This window comes from Somniosus microcephalus, chromosome 15 (genome assembly GCF_052327205.1).
Source record: "Somniosus microcephalus isolate GS21.2 chromosome 15, FLI_Smic_1.0, whole genome shotgun sequence".
Taxonomy (NCBI): domain Eukaryota; kingdom Metazoa; phylum Chordata; class Chondrichthyes; order Squaliformes; family Somniosidae; genus Somniosus; species Somniosus microcephalus.
Window position 1 is genome coordinate 25,269,778 of NC_141001.1, and position 17,241 is coordinate 25,287,018.

The window sequence follows — 17,241 nt, forward strand, 5'->3', positions numbered from 1 at the left end:
GAAGGCTACTATTGATTCTGTATCCACCACCCTACTAGGTAGTGCATTCCAAATCCTTACCACTGGTTGCATAAAAATGTTTTTCCTCATGTTGTCTCTGGCTCTTTTGCCAATCACCTTAAATCTGTGCCCTCTAGTTATCGACCCTCCAGCCATTGGAAACAGTTTCTCTTTATTTACTCCATCTAAATACATCATGATTTTAAACACCTCTATCAAATCTCCTCTTAGCCTTCCCTGCTCCAAGAAGAACAACCCAAGCTTCTCCAGTCTATCCACGTAACTGTAATCCCTCATCCCTGGAACCATTCTAGTAAATCTCTTCTGTACTCCCTCCAAGGCCTTCCTGTCCTTCCTAAAGTGTGGTGCCCAGAATTGGACACAATACTCCAGCTGGGGCCAAACTAGTGTTTTATATAGGTTTAGCATAACTTCCTGGCTTTTGTACTCTATGGGCTGAATTTTAATGGGGAAGGTGGGTTGGGGGCTTGGGGGAGCTCCGAAGCAGTCGGGAAACCTGGGAGAATGGGTTTCCCACAGGCCCAGCCGACTTTAATGGCAGAGTCCGGTTTGAATGGGAAGCCTCTGTTTCCCACCCGCAGCCAGCCAGATTGAGAGACTGGCTGGCTCCGGGCGGTTAGGCCTGCGGCACTAAGCCGCACAGAGGAGGGAGGGAGGGAGAAATCGCGTGGGTGCCGTGAACGGCCGGAGGAGTCGGGTGTGGGGGGGAGGCCTTGTGGGCGGATCGGATGCCCGAGGTGGGTATTGGAGGCCTCGTGGGGGTGTCTCCGATCGCACGGGGTGGGTTAGGCCGGGACGCTGGATCCAGGAGGTAGGTGTAAAGGAACTTACCTCCTGGATCCAGCAGTCCTCACCTTGCTTTAGGTGGTGGTTTTCATGAGGCGTGCAAAACCCAACCAGCTAAAGTTAAATACAAAATGGTGGTTAAAGCAGAGGTTTCCAGCCTCATTATAACATTTAAATAGACTGCCCGCCTCCTGACAGCAGATTGGCTGTCCGGCCCATCCCACCTCCATTAAAACTGGAAGTGGGCAGGTTGGAGGCGGGTTTAGGTCGAGATTCAGATTTTTAACACTTTAACTACCCGCATGCCCCCAACCCACCCTTTTTTTAGGTTAAAATTCCCCCCATGCCTCTATTTATAAAGCCCAGGATCCCATATGCTTGATTAACTGCTTTGTTAACCTGTCCTGCCACCTTCAAAGATTTGTGCACAAACACCCCCAGGTCTTTCTGTTCTTGCACCCCCTTTAAAATTGTACCATGTAGTGTGTATGGTCTCTCCTCATTCTTCCCAAAATGTATCACCTCACACTTCTCTGCACTGAATTCCATCGACCATGTGTCAGCCCATTCCACCAGCCTCTCTATGTCTTCTTGAAGTCTATTACTATCTTCCTCACTGTTTACTGCACTTCCGAGTTTCATCAGCCAATTTGCGCACAGCAAGGATCTACAAACAGCAATTTAATAATGACCAGATAATCTGTTTTAGTGATGTTGGTTGAGGAATAAACATTGGCAAGGACCAAATGAGTTACCCCAAATTATGTCATTGGCATTCATTTTTTAAACAAAAATATTCAGAAAATAAACTGGCAGAGGAAAAGATGGTTTGATTATTAAAAGAAGTACCATTGCTGAGACTCCTACTGTAAAAGGTGTATCATGAAAAAAGGTTCCCTGGTAAGTTACACCTAGTGTTAGTTTAAGGGCAGTAATGTATAGTTAGAGATTACGTTACCCTGCCTCTGCTCTAATCACTTGTGATTTGCTTCTTGCAGATGTATCAGTCAAACTCACTCTAATGCACCAGTCCTTGAAGCTGAAGAAAAAACATACCAAACGTGTGAAGCACAAGATCAACCCAGTCTGGAACGAGATGATAATGTTTGAGGTGCCCTATGAGCTGCTGTGCAAATCCAGTCTTGAGCTGGAGATGTTGAACCAAGACTGTACAGAGCAAAACCACCTACTGGGCAAATGTAGCCTGGGTCTGAATTCCAGCGACTTAGAGCTAAGTCACTGGCAGGAAATGCTGAACAAGCCCAGGAAACAGATCGCAATGTGGCATAAATTGCATGCATAATCCCCTTCCTGCTCCATCGCATTCACTGGCAAACTCTAAGCTCCAGCCATTTTCCTGAGCCATTGGCCTAGATGGTGCTGCAGCCGATGTTCCCTTTAATTTTGGGGGGAGCACGGCCACTTTAACTGGCTGGGCTGCGCGGCCCATTCAAATTCCCGCGCAGGCAAATTTATTTCTACTTAAAACCCGGCGCACTTCAAAAAATACTTCATTGGCTGTAAAGTGCTTTGGCATGACCGGTGGTCATGAAAGGCGCTATAGAAAATCAAGTCTTTCTTTCTTTCATTCTTAAAGGGAACATTGGCCGCAGCCACTGTTCAGGCGAAAAACGGGCTCATTACGCGCTGAAAGTGCACTGCTTGCCATATTGTTAAAGGCAGAAAAAAGAAGCATTCAGGGCCCTTGCCTGAAACAGGTGTTAGGCCCTTTGCATATGCAATTTGGGGCCTACTACCTGCTTGAGGCCTCCTCTATAAAATTGGGTTGCCCTGAACGCAGGAAAATATGGTCTACATGCGGCCAAACCAGCAGTCCTTAAAGGAACCACTGGAGGCCGCCACTAAAAAGGTAAGTTTCTTGATAAATACTTACCTGAAGGTAGTGCCAAGAGGTGCGGGAGTGTTTGTCCCGGGTCCACTGCAGTACCAAAGCCAGTTGCTGGTCCCTGCTCGGCCCCCTCCCGATCGCACAACCCCTCTCCTGATTGTCCCCTCCATTTCCTGATCGTCCCCTCTCTCTCCCGCTCGTCCCCTCCCTCTCCTGATCACCCGCTTCCTCTCCTGGTCGCTGCCTTCCCCTGTCCTGACCGATCGCCTCCCTCCCTCCTGCTTGCTTCCCCACCTCTCCCAGGGCCTACCAGAGGACCACTGCAGGCGACATAGCAGGCCGATGTTGAATTTCTCTTCACTAGCGAGCTGCCTGGGGATGCCCAGCTGGCTTCTGCAGCTTGCCAGTCTCATGTAAATGAGGCCCGAGGCCCAATATCAGGTGGGCCTTGGGCCTCACATTCCGGCACAGGAATCAGTCTTTGCATCCAGTCTGCACCGGCAGGCCAGCACAAACCAATTTTTAAGTAATCATTTATATGGTAGAAATGGAATGTTCTGATTTGATTAAGATGACACTTCATTAATCCATCAATTGAGGTGTCTCACAGATGCCTGTCTGATTTTGTTTTAGGGTCATAGAGTCATAGAGTTATATAGCACAGAAAGAGGCCTTTCGGCCCATCGTGTCCGTGCCGGCCATCAGGCCCTGTCTATTCTAATGCCATTTTCCAGCAATTGATCTGTAGCCTTGTATGCTATGGCATTTCAAGTGCTCATCTAAATGCTTCTTGAATGTTGTGAGTGTTCCTGCCTCTACCACCCTTTCAGGCAGTGAGTTCCCGATTCCAACCACCCTCTGGATGAAAAAGTTTTTCCTCAAATCCCCTCTAAACCTCCTGCCCCTTACCTTGAAACTATGCCTCTTGGTTATTGACCCCACTACTAAAGGGGAAAAGTTCCATTCTATCTACCCTATCTATGCCCCTCATAATTTTGTACACCTCAATCAGGTCCCCCCTTCTCTGCTCTAAGGAAAACAACCCCAGTCTGTCCAGTCTCTCTTCATAGCTGAAGCGCTCAGCCCAAGGTAACATCCTGGTGAATCTCCTCTGCACCCTCTCCAGTGCAATCACGTCTCTCCTATAGTGTAGCGACCAGAACTGCACACAGTATTCCAGCTGTGGCCTAACTAGCATTTTGTACAGCTCCATCATAATCTCCCTGCTCTTATATTCTATGCCTCGGCTAATGAAGGCAAGTATCCCATATGCCTCTTTATCTGCCTGTCCTGCTGCCTTCAGGGATCTATGTATATGCACACCAAGGTCCCTCTGATCTTTAGTCCTTCCTAGGATCCTACCATTCATTGCGTATTCCCTTGCCTTGTTAGTCCTCCCAAAATGCATCACCTCACACTTTTCAGGGTTAAATTCCACTTGCCACTGTTCTGCCCATCGAACCATCCCATCTATATCGTCCTGTAGCCTGAGGCTTCCCTCCTCGCTATTTACCACTCCACCAATTTTCATGTCATCTGCGAACTTACTGATCATACCTCCTACATTGATATCTAAATCATTAATGTACACTACAAACAGCAAAGAACCCAGCACCGATCCCTGTGGTACACCACTGGACACAGGCTTCCAGTCACAAAAACAACCTTCGACCATCACCCTCTGCCTCCTGCCACTAAGCTAATTTTGGATCCAATGTGCCAAATTGCCCTGGATCCCATGGGCTCTTACCTTCTTGACCAGTCTCCCATGTGGGACTTTGTCAAAAGCCTTACTGAAGTCCATGTAGACTACATCAACTGCACTACCCTCATCCACACACCTAGTCACCCCCTGAAAAAATTCAATCAAATTGGTCAGACATGATCTCCCCCTGACAAAGCCATGCTGACTATCCCTGATTAATCCTTGCCTCTCCAGGTGGAGACTAATTCTGTCCCTCAGAATTTTTTCCAATAATTTCCCTACCACTGATGTTAGGCTCACTGGCCTGTAATTCCCTGGTTTATCCCTACTACCCTTCTTGAACAATGGTACTAACGTTAGCTGTTCTCCAGTCCTCAGGCACCTCCCCTGTGGCCAGAGCGGTTCTGAAAATTTGTGCCAGATCCCCTGCAATCTCCTCCCTTGCCTCACACAGCAGCCTGGGATACCTCTCATCAGGGCCTGGGGATTTATTCACTTTTAAGCCCGCTAAAACCACTACTACCTCCTCCCTCCCAATACTAATTTGTTCAAGTATATCACAATCCCCCTGCCTGATTTCTATCCCTTCTCCATAGTGAACACAGATGCAAAATATTCATTTAAAACCTCACCTACATCTTCTGGCTCTACACAAAGATTGCCACTTTGGTCCCGAATGGGCCCTACTCTTTCCCTGGTTATCCTCTTGCCCTTAATATACTTATAAAACACCTTGGGATTTTCCTTTATTTTGCCCGCCAGTGTTTTTTCATGCCCCCTCTTCGCTCTCCTAATTTCTTTAAGTACCCCCCTGCACTTTCTATACTCCTCTAGGGCTTCCACTGATTTTAGTCCTTTGTATCTGCCAAAAGCCTCCCTTTTTTTCCTAATCCATTCTTGTATATCCCTTGACATCCAGGGTTCCCTGGGCTTGTTGGTCCCACCCTTGACCTTTACGGGAACATGTTGGCGTTGTACTCTCTTTATTTCCTTTCTGAAAGACTCCCATTGCTCTGATGTGGATTTTCCTACAAGTAGCTGATCCCAGTCCATTTTGGCCAGATCCTGCCTTATCATATTAAAATCAGCCTTCCCCCAATTTAGAACCTTTATTTCCGGTCCATCTTTGTCCTTTTCCATGACTACCTTAAATCTCACCAAATTATGGTCACTCTCACCAGAATGCTCTCCTACTGACACATCTACCACTTGCCTGGCTACATTCCCTAGAATTAGGTCCAGTACCGCCCCCTCTCTTGTAGGACTTTCTACATGCTGGCTCAAAAAGCTCTCCTGAATGCACTTTAAGAATTTCGCACCCTCTAAGCCTTTCGCACTCTGCCTATCCCAGTTAATATTGGGGAAGTTGAAATCCCCTACTATTATTACCCTATTATTTCTACACTTCTCTGAGATTTGCCTGCATATCTGTTCCTCTATCTCCCTCTGACTATTTGGGGGCCTATAGTACACTCCCAGCAAAGCGCTTGCCCCCTTTTTGTTTTTAAGTTCTACCCATATGGCCTCATTAGAGGAACCTGCTAAGATATCATCCCTCCTTACTGCAGTAATTGACTCCTTGATTAATATTGCGACACCCCCTCCTCTTTTATACCCCCCTCTGTCTCGCTTGAAGATTCTATACCCTGGAATATTGAGCTGCCAATCCTGCCCCTCCCTCAACCATGTCTCTGTGATAGCAACAATATCATACTCCCATGTGTTCATCAACACCTTCAATTCATCTGCCTTACTCGCAAGACTCCTTGCATTAAAATAAATGCCATCCAGCCTTGCCATAATCCCTTGTGCCATTACATATTTGCTCTGCCTTCCAGGCTGACTTGTTTTTTCCTCTATATTTGGCTGTGCATCACCCCCTACTATAGCTCCACTCCGTATCCCATCCCCCTGCCAAGTTAGTTTAAACCACCCCCAACAGTACTAGCAAACCTCTCCGCAAGGATGTTGGACCCGTTCCGGTTCAGGTGCAACCCGTCCAGCTTGTACAGGTCCCACCTTCCCCAGAAGCAGACCCAGTGATCCAGGAAACAAAAGCCCTCCCTCCTGCACCTACTCTAGCCATGCATTCATCTGCTCTATCCTCCTATTCCTATACTCACTAGCATGTGGCACTGGGAGTAATCCAGAGATTACAACCTTTGAGGTCCTGCTTTTTAATCTGCTACCTAGCTCCCTAAATTCTTGTTGCAGGACCTCATCCCTCTTTCTACCCATGTTGTTGGTACCAATGTGAACCACGACCTCTGACTGTTCACCCTCCCCCTTCAGAATGCCCTGCAGCCGTTCAGTGACATCCTTGACCCTGGCACCAGGGAGGCAACATAACATCCTGGAGTCACCTCTGCGGCCACAGAAATGTCTATCTGTTCCCCTTACGATAGGATCCCCTATCACTATTGCTATCCCACTCTTTTTCCTCCCCGCCTGTGCAGCTGAGCCACTCGTAGTGCCACGGACTTGGCTCTTGCTGCACTCGCTTGAGAAACCATCGCCCCCAGCAGTATCCAAAGCGGAAAATCTGTTGGAGAGGGAGATGGACCCCGGGGACTCCTGCACTACCTTCCTAGTTCTTTTACTCTGTCTGGTGGTCACCTATTACCTATCTGCCTGTGCACTCTTTACCTGCGGTGTGACCACCTCGTTAAACGTGCTTTCCACGAAGATCTCAGCTTTGCGGATGCTCCACAGTGACTCCAGCCGCCGCTCTAGCTCTGAAATGCGGATTTCGAGTAGCTGCAGCTGGAGACACTTCTTGCACATGTGTTCGCCCTGGACACCTAAAGTGTCCCCGACTTTCCACAAAGCACGGATCAATTGGCTTCTAACCGAGAAATCACAAACAAACTGTTTAAAAATCAGCTGTGGTAATCTGGCAGGCGGCCACATCTAAATTTTCAACAGGAAATCTAATCACACAAATGAGTACACTGTAAAATGAATCAGTGACATATATTGAATCTGTTACCAGGCTCCAGTGAGGCAGACTGTTACAGGCCCTGTGATTGAGTCGATGAGTGCTCCAATCCCCGTGATGTGGGGTGTTAAAAAAAATTGGTTTTCCTGGCTGCAGTTCCCCAAGTGCTGAATTCCTGATCAACAAGCACAATACTTTTTACTGATCATCCAAGCAAAACAGTTCTTGGACAAGTGGCTGTAGTTTTATCAGGATTCATCTGTACGTGCTGACGTGAATTGTTTGATCTCATTGCGCTCTGGTCTGAACACAATATGTGCACCATAAATGTTCAACCATCATTATTCAGAGTGTTTACCACTGCAGTGAAGCTCTCCTGTAAACAGTTTTTATTGGGGAGAGGCAGGACAATACTAATGAAAAAAGTTTCTTAATATTTTTGTTACAACCTCAATATTGGGTGTTATGCTAACCTTCAACTCTTTCAAAATAATTGAACTCAGAAGCATGTTAACCTTTCATGCTTCAACTCATTAGGACAAACACAATCATGTTCACATATCCTGAAATCACATCCATTTGATCACTATGTCCTTTGGATTGACATATGCATTGGATATCTGCCATGGTGTTGCCGGATAGTATTATCAGCGAAAGAAAGGCACTGAGCGGCATTGAGCAGTGCATTACACAAGCAGAGCTGTATTGACTGAACAAAGGGGTGTTTATTGACTGAACAGTATTACACAGGGGAACCTATATGGACTGAGCATTGCAGTATACGGGGACCAGTGTGTTACATAGGGGTTGCTGTACGGTGCAGTGGCAAACAACCTTCCTCCATTGTTCATTCTCTTTGACTATTTTGATCAACATCAAATTTTATTCCTGGCAAGTCTGTTGGATCTTCCACTCTCTGGACTCCAATAAGAGCTTTGCTAGGAGCTGTGGAGGAGCAAAGGCATTTAGGTGTCCATGCACATAAATCACTAAAAGCTAATGCACAGGTACAAAAAGTAATTCAAAAAGCTAATGGAATGTTGGCCTTTATCTCAAGAGGGGTGGAATTCAAAAGTGAGGAAGTGATGTACAGAGTCTTGGTCAGACCCTATCTGGAGGACTGCATTCAGTTTTGGGCACCAAACCTCAGGAAGGATACACTGGCCTTGGAGGGGTTCACCAGAATGATGCTATGGGCTGGATTTTGCCAATGGGGAGCTTTTGGAGGCGGGGCTCCCACTTGTCAGGTTTCAGTCCCGCCTCCATCAACTTCTGGCCAACCCACGCTATTTTCCCTTGATTGACCTTGTTAAGCCCGCCCAGCAGGCTTCGTAGGCCAATTAAGGGAAAGCTGGTTACAGAGAACGTCAGCGTATGACATTTCATCTGTCAAACAGATGAATTGCCATCGTTTGACAGCTCTGTGAAGTTTGATGAGTCTTGAATTCAAGACTCATCAAACCTCTTTCTTTTGCAGAAATGAGATGGTTGCTGCATTGGAGAATGCAGCGGCCGTCTGTCATCTCTGCCACGGAGGTGCGAGACTCTCCGCATCCCCAACTGTTGAAGCCTGCAGGAAGAAACAAAGGTAAGTAAACTTTTTCTATCACTTTTCACTCACCTCACATACTCAATATGATAAACATAGTAAAGTGGTGTGAATCATAATTTTTTGATAAACACTCCCACCTGCTCTATTTGAAATGCATAAACTTAATTCAAAGTAGTTTTGTGCTGGAGGCTCATGCCTCCTGGGAACAGGATTCAAAGTGTTAGGTGGTGAGAGATGGAGCCAGCCACCAGCCAAATAAACTGCTTTACTTCCGCAATTAGCTTTTGAGCAATTTGAGACATGACATATAGTAAGTGTAGCAGGCTTGGGAGGAACGAGTGACTTTGGACCTATGGTTCCCAAAGCTCTCTACCACTGAGGTTTTGCTCACCTCATGTTGCAGACTAATTGATAGATTGATTGCCATAATTAATCAACAACTCCATTATCGTTATATCATGCGACTACCAGGATAGTAGAAGGCGAACTTGATGGACCTTGGTCTTTTTTTGTCTAGAGATTTCTGTGTTTTTATGTACCTAGGTTTTATTTCCCCTCAATCTTTTGCTCACTGTACTTCCTTCAAAAGCCCCAACATCCAAATATTCCATTTGCTTCTTGTTTTTAAATTCTATAATTTTGTTGTCTTCCCGTAATGAAAGACCTCTGTCCAGTGTTTTGAACCAAGTTGCGGTACTTTGATGAAATCCAGCTTGTAGCACTAATTTCTTTTTTCAGCATTGGTGGTCAACCGTTGCTTCTCGGTCATGCAATACCTACTGGTAAGACTGCAGCCAGGCTTATGTTCGCCAGTTGGGCTGTAAAGCCTTTCAGAGGCTAAGTGACCGTAAACAAAGCTGACATGTATTTAAGCAAACAAGAAAATTAATCTATGAGCCCGTATTCTTTAATGGCGCTGTAACTCATACGCTGGTGATAGGTGATGTTATCCTTTCCAGACAGGAAAACAGATAAGGAGGCCGAAGAACAATTAAAAACTGCAACAAGTCACTATTGCCCTTTTTCAAAGCGGGGAAGGAAAATCAGCTAACGATTGCCAGTCAGCAGCATCCCCTTCCATGAAGGAATAGGGCATCAGCCAGCAATGTTCCCTGACTAAAATATTTTAGAATATTTTGTACATGGTTTCCTTTTTTTTTTTTTTTTTACACAGAGTTGCTTACATTAAAATAGATTTTTAAAATTTAATTAGTTTAAAAACAAGAATGTTAGCTACAGAGATGAAAGGTCTACCGTAATCCTTTGAAAGGAAAACAGTTCTTTGACAGTAATACGAAACGTGTTCATAGTGAATCAGCAGCCCGTTTTACACCGCACTGGATATTCTTTTCCATTGACTTCAAGCAAAGCAATATGCAAACATATTGATTACAACACTGCTCAAAAGTGAATGTGCCACTAGAAACAATCAGAGTAATTTAACTGAGGAGGCTGCTTTTGTCCCAATCTAAAGAGGGGTCAATCGAGTTAAGGTGCTTTGAAGTGTCAATACAAAGTATGAAATGGCTCAAATGCACATCAATATGCATCAGACACTACAGGCTAGTATTTTTTATGCCTTTATGTTTATAGGCTGTGATTGTTGGCAATGCTCAAGTAGATTAGCTCTATCTCACAGAATGACTTTCGAAGCAGGGCCTGTTTACAAAAATGTTATGAATATTTGTCCAGCTATGAGATAAGGAGGCAGATTATGGCTCTGTGGGCATGCGGTTACATAATTCGCGCAAAGACTGTATTCAGTTTGATCATTTAGGAATAATCTGCAATTTCTTTCTGAAAAGTATTTTTATCTCGAGGTCTACAAGCAAATTTTTGAAGGATCGTGTTTGTCTGCTTAACCTTTCATGAATTTGTTCAAGAGTGCTATTTTTACTGCTTACTGCTGTACAAATAATTATAATTATGAATGAACTGTTCAGTAGTTTGGTTTGCTACAGATAGTGTTTGGCATGGTTGATATAATTTGTCTTCTGAAGTGCTGTACCATGTAATGGAATTTTTGTTTGCTATCTAGTGACAATAAAAACATTCTTTGTTCACTCAAGGTGTGCTAATGCCAGTTTATGTTACGCTTAAGATCATGTTTGATTCATAGGGAATTAAATGGAATCAGATTTTTTGATTGGGTGTGAGAAAAATGTATCTGGAATATACTTGAATTGCAAGAATTCATCAATCATCAGTGCCCCTTTATTTAAGGAATGGAGAATGAGGCTGGAATTCCCTCCTTGAATGGGGAATAAAGCCACTAATATACCTATTTGCCTTGTTTAATTTTTTGGAGTAAATTCCTCTGATTTCCATGAGCCATGAGCCTCCTGTAGGTGAGAAGGTTGGTGGCCATTCACAGCACAAAATTGCCCATAATTCAGCATCAGGTTAGCCAGTCTCATTGAGAGAGACCACTCGGATGGCTGGTGAGGTGAATGGAAATGTCCTACTGATGTGGCAGAAAGTGCTCTTTTAGTTTATGGCCTAGGGGGTGAAGCCCATACAGACCAGAAGGCCTAGGTTCAACTCCCGATTGTGCCGAGTTGCATAATCTCAGGTGGGACAGCATTTGGAGTGTGACAATTAGTTTCAATTCCTCTTTTTAGACAGAGGAAAACTCAGCCAGGGTTCCCACGCAGAAGCTTTACATTTAACCTGTACTGTAACGGTCCAGGAAGTGCTTGATCGAGACAAAAGAGGGAAAATGTTCCAATCCCCAGCTCAACTTCATGAGCCCAAAAAATATAAATTCAATGGGGGAAAGAATGACAGGTTTGTAAATCTGGACCCTATCACTCCATAGCATGCTCGATAGTTCCAATATTTAGCACTGCAACCCCATGTCACACCTAAAACAAAATTGCAAGAAGGAACAGTAATGGACACAGTAGTATAGGGTGTCATTGATTGCACACATCGCAATCCAACAAGTGAGAGTCTAACCACCACCCCTTGACATTCACTGGCATTACCAGCGCCGAATCCCCCACCATCAACATCCTGGGTGTCACCATTGACAAGAAACTTAACTGGACCAGCCATATAAATACTGTGGCAACAAGAGCAGGTCAGAGGCTAGGTATTCTGCAGCGAGTGTCTCACTTCCTGACTCCCCAAAGTCTTTCCACCATCTACAAGGCACAAGTAAGGAGTGTGATGGAATAGTCTCCACTTGCCCGGATGAGTGCAGCTCCAACAACACTCAAGAAGCTCGACACCATCCAGGACAAAGCAGCCCCGTTGATTGGCATCCCATCTATCACCTTAAACATTCACTCCCTCCACCACCGGCGTACTGTGGCTGCAGTGTGTACCATCTACAAGATGTGTAGTGTATGTACCTTTAAGAGCCCCTGTGTACTGTAATACCGGTAGTGACCACTCGGGTATATAAGCCTGTATAGTGTCTTGTATCTTTTAGTTCACCTCCAGACTTTGTTCAGTAAACACCTGTTAAACCAACTCCTGCATTCCGTGTCTCCATTAATACACGGATACAACAGTGGCGGCGAATTGGAAACGGACTTACCTGCAATTCGGGAGCACCTCAAGGAGATCGATTCCTCAGACGAAGGTCGAAGAAAAAAAAACGAGAAAAAAGCTGTGGTTTCACCAGCTAGCTGGGCTGGTGGCAGGTACTGCACTAATCCTTCCTGGGCGGCGGGCTGGGGCTCGATCGGGTGGCTCTGCAGCGGGGCCGAGCAGCGAGTCAGAAGGCGGAGGCAAACAGAGACGGAGGGTGGAGCACTCGGGAGACGGCCGGCGCTGCAAAGCAGGTCGGCGTTCGGACCAAGCAGAGGGAGGGAAAAATCCCAGAGAGTCCGGCGGGAACGAGTCTCCAACTATTAAAAATATCTGTGTAAATAAAAACCGCGGAGAACAGCGTTGTCAGCAGCGGCAGCGGCGGGAAAGCACGGGAGGCGCCATTTTTCTCTCGGCAGGGAAGAAAGGAAAGCGCGGGAGGCGCCATTTTTGATTTTCAGGATGCCTAAGACTGGCAATATTACTGCTTTCGATAGTAATATAGAGGATTGGACCACATATGTGGAAAGAGTGGAGGTATATTGCACAGCGAATGAAGTAGAGGATGATAAAAAGGCATCGGTACTTCTAAATCTGATGGGCGCAAGGACATACAGGCTGTTACGAAACTTAATCACTCCAGCCAAACCGATGGACAAGAATTTTAAGGAGATTGTTGATACCCTACAGGAGCACTTAAACCCAACACCGCTGCTGATAGCGGAATGATTCAAATTTTCAGGAGGAATCAGCACAAGAATGAAAGTAACGCTGACTACCTCACTGAATTAAGAAAGCTTTCAAAGCACTGCCAATTCGTGGCAGGACTGGCAGATTCTCTACGATGCAAATTCATCTGCGGTCTCCTAAGTGAAGGAACACAGAAAAGGTTACTTTCTGAGAAAGATTTGACACTGGACAAGGCTTTCAGTGCGCCTGTATCATACGAAGCAGCAGCAAGAGGAGCTGCAGAGATACAGCAAAAGCCACAGGTCTTCGGCACCCATGAAATGACACGGGGTTTCAAGAGATGTTATCGCTGCGGCAGATCCACCCATGACCAGAGGGACTGCTGGTTCAAGGACAAAGCATGCAGGCAATGCAGAAAGATGGGACACATTGCACGTGTATACCGATCTGGAAACAAAAAATCCACTGACAGAAAAAAAATCAATAAGGAAAAGTACAGAAAGGTACAAATGATGACGGACAGTAGCTCCGAAGACCAGAAGAGCGATAGCGACTCCGGAAACAAGAGACTAAGCTGTCTCAAATTACATAATGTAATTGCCAAAGAAGATTACCAGACCATTTGGGTTACCCTCACGATAGCATGGTCCCCAGTTAAAATGGAGCTAGATACAGGATCAGCTCTGACCGTCATAAGTCGACGGGATTACGAGCGGCTATTTCCGCATATACCTTTGAAAGACACATCCATTATCTTGAAGACATATACGGGGCAGAAAGTATACCCCAGAGGGAAAATAAGGGTGCCTGTTGTATACAACGGCAAGGAAATACAGAAGTTGTATTTATACGTTCTGCAAGATGGTGATCCACCGTTGTTGGGACGTGAATGGATCAGGAAGATACGTTTAGACTGGCACTCCATTCAGGCACTGACGGTGACCAGTAAGAAAAAAAATGATGATGATGTCATACCTGAACGATTAAAAGACATCTTGGCCAACGCCAAAGAAGTGTTTCAACAGGAACTAGGAACCTTGAAAGGCGTCACCGCCTCAATAAAAGTGGAAGGTGCGGCAATTCCCAAGTTTTTTAAGGCAAGGCCGGTGCCATACGCAATTCGTCCAGCAGTCGAGGCAGAGCTGGAGAATTTGGTTAAGGCAAGGTAGATTGGAGCGAGTGGGCAACACCCATCGTCCCGGTCATGAAGAAAACGTTGAATAATGATAAATCTGAAGAACAGACAAAAATTCGCATCTGTGGGGACTTCAAGGTGACTGTAAACCCGGTCCTTCACATAGTACAGTGTCCTCTTCCGAGGATAGAAGATATTTTCGCCGCACTATCCGGAGGGAAACGTTTCACCAAAATTGACTTGGCACAGGCATATCTACAGATAGAGGTTGAGGAGGCCTCTAAAAAGTATCTCACGATAAACACATACAAAGGCCTGTACCAGTACAATCGACTGGTTTTCGGAGTAGCATCAGCTCCAGCTATCTGGCAAAGAGCTATGGAGCAAGTCCTCCAAGGGATTCCGGGGACCCAATGCTACCTAGACGACATCCTTGTAACAGGAGAAAACGACAACGAGCACCTTGCCAATTTGGAGCAGGTGCTCTCTAGACTGAGAGAACGGGGCCTATGAGCAAATCGGCCCAAGTGCGAATTTTTCCAGAAACAAATATCATATTGTGGCCATATAATTAACGAAGAAGGGTTGCATAAGTCACCTGAAAAAATTGAAGCGGTCATAAAAGCCCCAGCACCTGAAAATGTCTCACAATTAAGGTCGTTCCTGGGATTGATAAATTACTATCATAAATTTTTACCGAACTTGTCAACTGTTCTGCACCCTCTTAACGCACTGCTACAAACGGGAGTAATTTGGAAATGGAGCGAAGACTGTAAACGTGCCTTCCATAAATGCAAAGGCTTGATCACGTCCAAGGAAGTGTTGGCTCATTACAACCCATCACTGCCAATCAGACTGGCGTGCGATGCATCCCCTTACGGCGTAGGAGCGGTATTATCGCATAGATTCCCTGATGGCTCGGAGCGGCCGATAGCTTTTGCGTCACGCTCATTGAACTCAGCTAAGCGTAACTATGCCCAGATCGACAGGGAAGCACTCAGCCTGGTATGGGGAGTGAAGAAATTCAACCATTACCTACACGGACAAAAATTTACCTTGTTGACTGACCATCAACCCCTCATCTCCATATTCAACCCTAAAAAGGGTGTTCCCATTATGACAGCGCAAAGGCTACAGAGGTGGTCCCTTTTTCTAGGGGCACGCCAATATAACATAGAATACAAAGGATCAAAACAGCATGGGAATGCTGACGGTTTATCGCGCCTACCGTTGCCAACGGTAGAAGAGGCACCTACAGTGGACCCAGTGGAGATGTTCCACTCAACCATAGTGGAATGTCTACCAGTAACAAATTCTACCATTGAAAAGGAGACGAGAAATGACCCGACTCTCTCACGAGTCTATGATTTAACGGTGAAGGGATGGCCAGCACATGGCGAACCACTGTTGCCAGCATTCTCGCAAAGAAGAGAACAGCTGTCAGTGTGCTGAGGAACCTTGATGTGTGGATCCAGAGTGGTGATTCCACCCAAACTCCAGGATAAAGTGATAAAGGAGCTTCACGAGGGGCATCTGGGTGGAGTGAAAATGAAGAACCTAGACAGAGCGTTTGTGTGGTGGCCAGGTATCGATGGAGACATCGAAGAAATGACCAAGAGCTGCCTAGGATGCCAGAAGGTCCAAAACGCCCCACCACAAGCCCCTCTACATCCATGGGAGTGGCCCTCATCTCCATGGCAAAGGGTACACATCGACTTTGCTGGTCCATTTATGGACTCAATGTTCTTAATCGCGGTTGATGCACACTCCAAGTGGCCGGAGGTACTAAAGATGTCCTCCACCACCACGGAAAAAACCATCACAGTATTAAGGACCATATTTGCCAGGAATGGGCTGCCTGAACAGATCTGTTCTGATAATAGACCGCAATTTGTGTCCGAAGAATTCAGGAAGTTCTTAAAAAACAATGGGGTTAAGCACTACACGTCCGCCCCATACCACCCCGCCACCAATGGATTGGTGAAAGGTTTTGTAGTGTATGTGCCTTTAAGAGCCCCCTGTGTACTGTAATGCCGGTAATGACCCCTCGGGCTATATAAGCCTGTATATTGTGCTGTATCAGTTAGTTAACCTCCAGACTTTGTTCAGTAAACACCTGTGAAACCAACTCCTGCCTTCAGTGTCTCTATTAACACACGGACACAACAGTGGCGACGAATTGGAAACGGACTTACCTGCAATTCGGCAGCACCTCAAGGACATCGATTCCTCAGACGTCCAAAGTCAAAGAAAAGCAAGAAAAAGAAAAAGCTGTGGCTTCACCAGCTAGCCGAGCTGGTGGCAGGTACTACAATTCTCCTTCCTGGGCGTCGGGTTGGGGATCCATCGGCTGGCTCTGCAGCGAGACCAAGCAGCGAAGGCGGAGGCAAGCAGTAACAGATGGGGAGGGAGCGCTCGGGAGACGGCCGGCGCTGCAAGCAGGTCGGCGTTCAGACCTAGCAGAGAGAGTCCAGCGGGATCGAGTCTCCACTTGTAAATAAAAAAAATTAAAACTGCGGTAAACAGCGTTGTGATCGGCAGCAGCGGCGGGGAAGCGCGGGAAGCGCCATATCTTTTCTGCAGGAAAGAAAGAAAAGCACGGGAAGCGCCATTTTTTTTCCAGGATGCCTGAGGCTGGCAACATTGATGCTTTTGATAATGATATAGAGGATTTGACCACATATGTGGAATGAGTGGAGGTATATTGCACCGCAAATGGAATAGAAGATGAAAAAAAAGCTTCAGTACTGCTAAATCTAATGGGCGCAAAGACATACGGGCTGTTACGAAACTTAATCACTCCAGCCAAACCAAAGGACAAGAATTTTAAGGAAATTGTTGATACCCTACAGGAGCACTTAAACCCAACACCGCTGCTGATAGCGGAACGATTCAAATTCTTCAAGAGGAATCAACACAAGAATGAAAGTAACGCTGATTACCTCACCGAATTAAGAAAGCTATCAAAGCACTGCCAATTCGGGGCAGTACTAGCAGATTATCTTTGAGACAAATTCGTCTGCGGTCT

General features: G+C 45.9%; 1 protein-coding gene across 1 annotated transcript in view; it reads left to right on the top strand.

Annotated features, from left to right (window-relative positions):
• The window catches only part of syt13 (synaptotagmin XIII), a 91,133-nt gene extending 80,214 nt beyond the window's left edge, over window positions 1-10,919 (top strand). Inside the window, exon 6 of the mRNA XM_086007563.1 lies at window positions 1,806-10,919. Coding sequence (XP_085863689.1) covers window positions 1,806-2,110 — 305 coding nt within the window. The 3' untranslated portion in view covers window positions 2,111-10,919. The remainder of the gene's footprint in view (window positions 1-1,805) is intronic.
• Window positions 10,920-17,241: the final 6,322 nt, after the last annotated feature.